The 9,873-nt window shown below is 32.5% G+C and overlaps 1 protein-coding gene across 2 annotated transcripts; it reads right to left on the reverse strand.

Moving 5' to 3' along the window:
* Positions 1-720: 720 nt before the first annotated feature.
* Positions 721-8,716, reverse strand: LOC120265583 (E3 ubiquitin-protein ligase SP1). 2 transcript variants are annotated; one of them, XM_039273522.1, is made up of 11 exons: positions 8,537-8,716; positions 8,403-8,455; positions 7,586-7,710; positions 7,363-7,458; positions 5,284-5,421; positions 5,138-5,203; positions 4,816-4,928; positions 4,596-4,706; positions 2,813-2,847; positions 2,623-2,731; positions 721-1,046 (listed from the first exon to the last, which is right to left on the reverse strand). In XM_039273522.1, the coding sequence occupies exons 1-11, from the start codon at positions 8,608-8,610 to the stop codon at positions 944-946; spliced, it is 1,023 nt and encodes a 340-aa protein (XP_039129456.1). In that variant the 5' UTR covers positions 8,611-8,716; the 3' UTR covers positions 721-943. The 2 variants fall into 2 exon arrangements, with proteins under 2 accessions (XP_039129456.1, XP_039129457.1); XM_039273523.1 differs by having other exon boundaries at positions 2,623-2,728; positions 8,537-8,715.
* Between the last annotated feature and the right edge of the window lie 1,157 nt (positions 8,717-9,873).

The raw sequence follows: 9,873 nt of genomic DNA on the forward strand, positions 1-9,873 counted from the left end.
TAATTAAAGTGTTGACATAGCCCACAAACTAATTAAAAAGTTGAACAATTTTGATGGCTATTTAATATAAAATAAATAAATAAATAAATATTTTTGAGAAAAAACAAATATGTTTTTCAATACTAAAACAAAATTTTGCGTATAGTTAAGACCAATAATAATGCACTTATTGCCAACAGCCGCTAGGTCAATTGGCACCGGATTCCTTACGTAGGCCTTTCGTTTCAGGAAGACCCGGGTCCGAATCCCGCTTCGCGCAAAGTGAGTACACAGTTTAGTAAGCACCGCTCCCACGTGTACGTCCCTGACTATCCTTAGATAGAGGGGCGCTTGTTGCCTATTTGTAAAAAAAAAATAATAATGCACTTATTATATATATATATATATAAATATATATTGCTTTTAAGAAATATAGTTGTTAACAGGATAAAGATGCATTGGGGATATATTCCCTAACCCTGAATTTACAAACTCATCTTCGACCTAGGGCTTTAAAATACTTATAATTTCAAAAGTTAATAATATAATGGAATCAGGATTCCTGGATCCATTCACTTTTGCTTAATATAAAAATATCAAATATATATATATATATATATATATTAAAAAAAATTTCCCTAGGGCATTAAAGGTTATTTAGAATGAATACATTTAAAATTTTCCTTTTGTTAAAAATTTCCTATATATCATCTATACAACAAGACAAAGCCAAGACACCAGTGGAAAACCAGGCAGTTTATATCCACACAACCAAGCCAATCAAATCAAGATGGTCCATTACTCACTGGTAGTAATGAAAATTCTTAGTTGTTATATCCACAGTAATGAACAATTTTGATATATCGATACGCAAAATATGATCACACTGGCAGCAGTAGGATCGGAAGGATCACAGCATTTGCCTGTGAACTGAAGACGAAGCCTTTTGTACATCTATTAGTTTTCAATGGCGGTAAGCTTTAATGGCTTGGGTGATCCATCTCCGACATAACGGACAGTTGGTCAAGCGGGACGAGCAATTCGCGCAACAGCACATATGTCCACACCTGGAAAAATAAAATGTTCTTTCAGTGTCCTTGCAAATTTAGAATTCAAGACTTCAACATCGGCAGAACACGCAAGTACAGGTTATCATTCCATTGAAAAATCAGAGGCGGCGAGTTGATTCAACAATGAAAAATCGTACTTCACTGATAATAGATGAAAATTTTTACTCGTGTCATTAGGTAGGTTTACTAAAATTAGATAGAACATGTCAATTTCGCCAAGCAAAATTTGAAGAACCTGACTAGCTTTATAACATCTATATGAAATTGCCCTAGTTGATACATGAAAAAATCTTTTTTTTGGAAAACAATAAAGCAAAGCATTTCCATATACATGTGTATGATGAATCCATCATCCGGAGCTCAAAGAAAGATGTTTTGTGCACAAATATATTTAATACGTATAATTAACTTAGTTAAACCTAAAATAAGCAACAACAAACCCCCTGGCAAAGTAACTATAATTGCAAGGAATATTCCCATTTTCTCCAAACCAATAATGAATGTTGAGAAATAGATAGGTTAACAGGCATAAGCTGATGCTAATCCAAAATGTGGTTGTATTGAACCCTAAGGTGATTTGCTCATAAGAACAAATGAAAATTAAAACAATAAAGTCCACGTGCAAATGGTTTGATAGTATTTAGCTCTTTGATATTCAAATCAGAAATATTTTAATAAGAAAATGTAGAACTAAAAACGGTCAGTCACAACTCACAAGCATATGGAAAAATAAATTGTGACTGGAGATGATATTTACTGATCTCATATGCACTTCTTCAGTACACTTTGGACAGACTTGAGTGAAAAAACAAAGCAAAAAATTTAATGTGAACTCTGTTACAAGGAAAGATGGCTATTCCTCTACATGATACAAGATAGAATTGTGCAAGTATTCATACTAAAAGCAAATAATTTCTCATTTAATGCATCCAAAACCCCGAGTAAAACATTGGACAAAATAAAAGAAGATTTCCTTTATCTTAGAACTTTCATTCTCAATATCAACAAAAATAATATCCGAGTCAGTCAACTGGACACATAAATAGAAAAATGTACCTGTAATTACTTCATGTAATCCATGTTATGTATGTGTTTATTTAATTGTATAGTGTATTCCAAGCTATCCAATAATAAAAAGCAAATACAGAAATAACAGCATTAACAAGTTAAAGCAGATGAAAACATGAGGATACAAATGAATTAACATGTAATCATGTGGCTTTTTTTTTAGATAAAGAACATTAAAACATGCTGTATAACCATAAGCGGTGCCCCTTTTCTTTCCATCCTTAACATTCAAAAGATAGATAACCCTTATCTCAAAGATCAAGTTAAAAAAAAATGAGAAATAAGACTTGCACTTCAAATTAGCTGCAAATTTGAATCAAGAATCTAAATAATAGTTTTTTGAAAGACAAATTAATGATCCATCATAAGAATTGCGCAAAAAGATTGATTTATAACTTGTCGAAATGTTTATAAGAACTAATTGCAGCATTGAAATAAAGTCATGAAACTAGAAACATCAGCAGATACGCCTGAGAACACTGAATGGAAGAAAAGAAAAACTTACGAAACAAAAACAGTATTATATCTTTGCTCAGTGCAAATAACACATAAGTCAGGCATTTGAGCGTCCCTTTTACATTCTGCTCCATTCTCAGCTGTTCCATTTGGCCCTGCTGGTACAAAACATCAAGGAATAAGCGACAAAAGCAGATGTTCCACATACAACCACAAACAAAGTTATTTTGAAAGTATACCTTCAGCATTCTGTTGTGCAGCTGCAGCTAAAACTCTGCATGTTCACAAAATTCAATAACAAAATCTAAATTAGAAAAATTCTGAGGACATTCCAGCATATTAGACATAACTGCCTTAAAGAAATAGGAATTATTCCTTTCAAGAGCTGTTCATCACTGACACATTGACCATTGTGATTGCATATACCACACCTAGCTTCATCAACATCATCATCATCATCATATATATATATATATATATGCATAGAGGAATTGTGCACAATCATGACATAGCATCATAGGATTGGATGAGTAGAACTATGAGAGAAGAGTCCTCATATTTATGATGCAATTTGGGTCAGCGGATTATATATGCATCATGTAGATTCATATCCGCTGCAGGAAAATTTCTGACATGAAAATGTCATGATTAACTACTGAGTCAAATCCAACGACAAACATGACATAATTAACAGGACAAAACACAGTTAACACAAATAATAAAAAGGATATATTTAGTCGAAAATGATGAAACACAAAAACCACAATTATACACAAAAATAAAAAAAACTTTATTATACAGTAGAAAATTACAAATATGTATTTTACTTCATTATCAAATAATCAAATATTGATATATCAATAACACCATTCTCAATAGCATGAGAATCACAAATAATTTAAAATACATACATTTTAAATTTGTATGTTCTTATCATAAATTAATACATTTTAAATTATATTACTAAAAAATAAATGTGATTTTCAAATATAACATGGTCACCTTCATTACGATACAAATACTATAGTGTCAAAACCCAGTTAGGCAGACCAACCTAGGGATGGCAATGGGGCGGGGCAGGGGTGGGGCACGCCTCTACCATCCCCGCCCCGGATGGCAATGGAGCGGGGTAGGGCAGGGCGGGCCATGGCTTTACTATCCCCGCCCGTCCCTTTTTTTAATTCATAAATCGCCCACCCCACTTCGTCCTACCTCGCTCATAGTTACAAATAGGTAACTAAAATTCCTCAAAACATTTTTAAAATATAGTTGTTTATAAAACATATACTTATAAAAACAAACTCACAAGAAATTTATTGAAATTTTAAAAAAAAAATTTCATTTACCCCTACACTATATAATATTTATAATAAGTTAACTTAATAGCGGGGCGGGGCATGGAAAAACCAAACCCACCCCGTCCCGCCCAAAGCCGGGTCGGATTGGGTCAGAAGAAATGGGTTGGTTCAGTTTTTGCCATCCCTAGACCAACCTGATAAAGAAAATATCAAGCTTTTCAACTAAAATGGCTAGTAGTAGAAACACCTAGAGACGAATGCATAATAAAGAAACAAACAAATTTAAGTTCAGCTGGCAAACAATTGTTACAAGCTGGGCACACCAAAATATAGAAATAATAAAAAATATATAAAAACAAAGAGTAGATTAAGAGCTATTCAGCAATCAGAACAAAAATACACAATAAACAGCAACTGAGAACCGAAAACTTTAATAATAATCCAATGCGCAATTTCCAAGTTCTATATTGACCTGACATTTGGCTGCAAGGGCAGAACAGAGGAGTGTGGAATTAATGACCAGATTTCACAACATGGAATAATAGTCTTGTTGGGACGACATAATGATGAGTAAAGGCCAGTTCTTTATTTTGGCTTTCAAACTCAAAATATATCATGAACCCCCGAAAACATTTTATTTGTTTTATCAGTGATAGAGCTTCAATTACGACCCCTCAATGAATTCTATCACCAAATTATGCCTTAAAAATAATTAAAATTTCACCTTTTCCGCAAATCTGAGCGCCTCCTACGCTCCAAAATAAATTGAACTGCATGCTTCGCCAATAGATAGATACCGAATACACTGAATCCATAGGATGCATACTTGTACCATCTGTTTGGCATACACCCCACTTAATTAATATAAACCCCAGCAATGAATATATGATGCTCTTAAAATCAAGAATAATAAATAAGTAAACTTATAAGCTTGAGGAGCTCACGTAGCCCATTTCCCCATGTATAAAATCAATTGATCTATATTTTTTGGAGAAACATAAAATGCTCCTTTATGGGGCCGCTGAATACGAATTTTACCAACATCATCTTTTACTGCCTGTTCATATTACCAACAAATGATAAGAAACTTTCAAGAACAAAAAGGTATTCAATTCATCCCAAGTACATAAAAGGTAAAAAATAAAAAATAAAAACAATTAGGACGCTTGTCTGAATCTAAAGAAGACCAACCGTCAATTAGTAATGTAACAAAAAAGTCACAGTATTGGCTTAAAGAGGAAACAGACTATTAAATATACAAATTACCTCCCCAATGACTGTCAAGGATGTGCCAGTGGGAAGAACTCTTTCTACGCGCTTTACTCCAAGCATCTACAAGTTAAAATAGGTATAAAAAAGAAGCAAAATTCACACTGATCTGGCTAATTGTGAAAGCTTGTGTAAAACCAAACCTTGAGGCCTTGGAGATAATCTAGTGTTCCACGCACTAGAGATCGCCCTGACTCCTCAAAAACTTCTGTTGCAACAGTTAAAACAAGGCCAGAAGCACCTCGAGCACCCACAACATAAACACGTCCAGTACCATCATCCTACATAAAATAGAACAAAACTGAAGCCCACTTAAATATCATTGCAACTGTTATACTATCTGGAGGTCTTGTGCTCTAAATTCCAATTTGGACATTAAGCATGAAATCATATTTATCAAAAGTTCCTTGTCATGAATAAAGAAAATTTCACAAGAATGGACGGATGCAATTGAGTAAACAAAGCATGAAAAAGTTAATTATTGCCATTAAATCAATGTTGTGGTTAGAAAATAGCAAACCTCATGAGATATACATACATACATACATATATATATATATCAAAATCTTAAATCATTGACACCATCCTACCATTCTACACAATATCAAAATCTTAAACCATTGACACCATCCTACCATTCTAAACAATATAGAATCTCTACTACACAAAACTTGAAAACAAGACAGCTCTAAAGGAGAGATAAAAATACTAGACAATTTGTTAACATCACAATGCCAACTGTCTAACACATTGCAGTCCCAAAATGATCAAATCATATGTGGTTACTCCTAAAGGAAGAAATGGGAGAATGTTCTAAAAAACAACATGGTACTTACATGCATGAAACTAAAACCTGTAGGGCAACAAATCATCCGTATAAATAGAATAATGCAAATTTAAAGATCCAAATCTGATTTTGACAGCGGCCCATGTCCAAAGGCACATTTGTGCAGTGTTGTTAAAGAGCACGTTTAGGCTCTAAGGTGCAGTGCAAACTCGGTACAACATCGCTATATCCTTCGAGTGAAGCACCTTTCATTAGGCTCACACCTTTTCACCTTGTTGCCCCATCGTCTAAGGCTCAATGTGCAAAAAAAAAGGGCACCTCATTGAAGAGTCTCTTGGTTTTCCTTTTTACCATATCTATATCTAATTTATTTCCTATTTCCTAAGTACTGCTCTAAATATGTTCTTTCTTGTTATTTACAAAAGAATTTGGAAGTTGTAATAAATTTTACTTAATTAAATAATGAATTGTGCGGATACACAAAGAAGAGGAATAGACTAGAACAAAAACTGCTGAATGATCTAGTTTATGTGAAATACAACCAACAAGACATTATAAAAATGATGTCTCTAATCTGAATTCATTAGCAGATATTGATGAAACTAATCAAATGTTGATAGGAAAGATGGGTGTAGCTTTATATGACACCCAGGAAAATGGGTATTTGATGATGATGAGTTGACATGAGGAGCACTAGCAAGTGCTGCAGGGTCTAGAGAATCATCAACAGTAACTAAATCACAATCAAAATCTAAATCAAGAGTTTCTGTTGTTGAAGTGGAAGTTGTCAATGAAGAAGAGCAACATTTAAATGACTATAATTAAGGAGAAAATGAAAGTGTAGATGGAAATATGATGATTATTTTTAATTAGTTATATTTCGAATAGATTTTAGAAAAAATTGGTCAAACTTCAAAATCATTAGTCTTAAAAGAACTTTTGATGTAATTAGTATTATTATTTTCTTACATTAGAGTTATATCTTATTATACATAGGTATATTTTTTGTGCCTTGCGCCTCAAGCAATATAAGGGTCCAAGCACCTAGGGTGTGCCTTGTGCCCTTGACAACATTGCACTTGTGACATTAAACTTATATGGTTCAACTAGGTAAAAGTGGTATTTTAGTAAGTTAACCATAGAATAGCCTTATGGCAACAAGGTATGATACATCAAATCTTGAGAGTAATATAGAGCCAACATATTCAGACTCAAAAGCTATCTTCTTTAGTGAAATTGGTGATACCAACAAACTGGACTAGCCAAGCAATAATCATCCAATCCATTGCTTGAGGTGCACTCCAACTACCAAAACTGTACAGATATTCCTCAGCAAAATTTAATTCATACAACAGCGTGATTTGGCTAAATCAAAGGATAAAAAATGACATCAAAGTTCAATTTGAAAGGGGACAAAATAATGAGAACTACTTACTAGGTACCAAGGAACTTCTCTACTCATGGAAAGCATCAAAGCAGAGTCTTGTACCCATGACCCAGCATCATTGTGCTTAAGGAAGTGCTGTTCTGCCTGCAAGAAAATGTTTAAACATAATGTTCAGAATTTTCTTTTCATTAAAGTCTTTTTCAATGTTTAAATGAAGTGAATTGGTCAGCTAGGAACAAGCCATGATAAAAATTTTTCAAAGAAACATTACCGTTTCTTCAACTATTACACCTCTCAGACCACTATGTTCACAATTGATAGGTGTATCTGAGCCAACACGTCCAGAAACACTTACTACCAAAGGCAAAACTTTGCAGGCGGTATCCAGGAGACTTGCTGCAGGAGAAAGATTACAAAGAAGAACACATACTGATGAGTCATGTTCTGGCCACTGGCAAGGTGAAATAAAAAGTTTGAAGACAAGCCCATCATTTCCATTAATGAACCAGAATGATGAAAACATGCAGCAAGAACAGCATGATGATGAACTTATAATTACCAAGAAAATGTTTCGTTAATATAAGTTAGACATAATGGCAAGAATCAGAAAAGTTTAAACAATCCAAACCTGGTTCTAGATTTTGCAATAGAAAATGGAGGGCCTTATAACTCCTGTTCCATAAAAAATAAAAAGGAAAACATTTTCCACCAGCTTGCAACCCTACCCAATTTTTCAACTCAAACAACTTACACAAGAAACGATTTTCAGAAATACTTGAAATAGTTCATCTACCAAAACCTCATATCCTGTAAACTTGAACCACTTATCAGACTCATTGGACAAAGAATTTCTTCAATAAAACCCTAGAACACGTAGGAATCAAAATACAGGAAGAATTCACAACAATGAGCACAAAACAAGAAAAGAAAACAACTTGTACAAATCTTTGCTGATATTTCATCTAAAAAATCACATGCAGTCAATCGAAACCACTTATCAAACTCATTAAACAAACAATTTCTACAAGAAAACCCAAGAAAGCATAGAAATCAAAACACATCAAGAACTCACAAGAATAACCACATACCCAAATCCTTCAATTGATTGACCCTAGTAACTGAATCGAGAGCTTCAGCATCCCTACAGAAAGATCAAAAACTCAAAACAAATGAATCCCAAGAGAAAAACCAAAGAAGAACACGCATTAAATCCGAATCAAACCTGCCGCTTCTCCTTCCCAAGAAGTAGAGCGCAGCAGCACTGAGGCAGCATCCTACTCCACCCCAAGGAATCATGATGAAGAAACTAGGGCAAGATCACACCAACTAAGAAGAGCAAAGCTCCACCATCGCACAGGAAACAAAGCAATATCGATCGAAAGAAGAAGAAGGGTTTGGAACGAAAGAAAGAGGATTTATTTATAGAAAACATAATTGTAGAAAACCCCCTCGTAAATTTATAATTTCAATAATCCCTTTAAATAATTTTTACACTAACGTCCTTCAATAATTTATAATCTCTGTTTTTTACATATTTACCCCTGCAAAAACATAAAATTGCATACTAATTTTAAGTGGAGTGTGCTTTCATTAATTTTATTAACTTAAAAAAAAATTATATATATTCTAACAAAAAATTTATATATATTATAATAAAAAAAATTATATTTATAAGTATACACAATAAATGATAATTAAAATTACTTATATTTGCATGGTTTAGAGGGATGAAATAGCTAAAATCCAAACTATATGTTCTCACTATTTATACCGTTTGAATATTGATATAAAACAAAGAAGGTTATTTGTGATCATCCTTGTTATGTGGCATATGCAGCTATAAATAAATTTTCAGCTTTCCAAGGGTTTTTATGCAAATGGCAACAAAAATTAGAAAATAAACTGATATTTTTATAAATTGAAATAACTACACAACAAGTTTGAATTTTTTTTAACTTGGGTATTTTTTATTTTTTAAAAATATTATATTATATTATATTATATTTCATATTTTTGTTAGCTGAATTTTATAGCAGTCCAAAACCTGACCAAATTTATGAATTATTGCAAAATTATTAAATTACTTTATCATGTATATCTATATTCATCATTTAAATACCTTCAAAATCTTGTCAAATATATAAATATAAATAAATATTTAGATAAATATATTTTAAAAAATATATTTATTTTAAAAATAATTATAAATTTAAATATGAATATGAAAAATAAACAAAAAAAAAAAGCTTGTCAAATAAAGAGTTTGTGTGAATATATATATATATATATATATATATATATGAATTATGAGGGTATATGAGTAATTTTTGGCGGTATATATGCAAAGGAAACCTTATATTTAATTATTTGACATTTTCTTAAAAGTTAATAGTCACTGAAAATACTAAAGTAAGCTAAAGAGGGGGAAAAACAGAATGGATGTGGTGATGTAATTAAAATATTTTAAAGGGTTTATAAACAAAGAAAGAAAAGCAAAAGTGCGCAAGTGTGAGGGATCGGATGCCAAGCCTTGCGAAAGAGGTGATCGATTCAGGCATG

Source organism: Dioscorea cayenensis, chromosome 7, assembly GCF_009730915.1.
Source record: "Dioscorea cayenensis subsp. rotundata cultivar TDr96_F1 chromosome 7, TDr96_F1_v2_PseudoChromosome.rev07_lg8_w22 25.fasta, whole genome shotgun sequence".
In the NCBI taxonomy this organism is placed as follows: Eukaryota; Viridiplantae; Streptophyta; class Magnoliopsida; order Dioscoreales; family Dioscoreaceae; genus Dioscorea; species Dioscorea cayenensis.

What these genes read in the sequence shown, in the direction of transcription:
- LOC120265583 (XM_039273522.1), bottom strand. Translation starts at nt 8,610, where the DNA reads ATGATTCCTTGGGGTGGAGTAGGATGCTGCCTCAGTGCTGCTGCGCTC. An exon ending in ATTATCTCCAAGGCCTCAAG is followed by an intron (nt 5,204 to 5,283) that starts GTTTGGTTTTAC and finishes TTTAACTTGTAG; the next exon opens with ATGCTTGGAGTAAAGCGCGT. An exon ending in TACATGGGGAAATGGGCTAC is followed by an intron (nt 4,707 to 4,815) that starts GTGAGCTCCTCA and finishes TATGCCAAACAG; the next exon opens with ATGGTACAAGTATGCATCCT.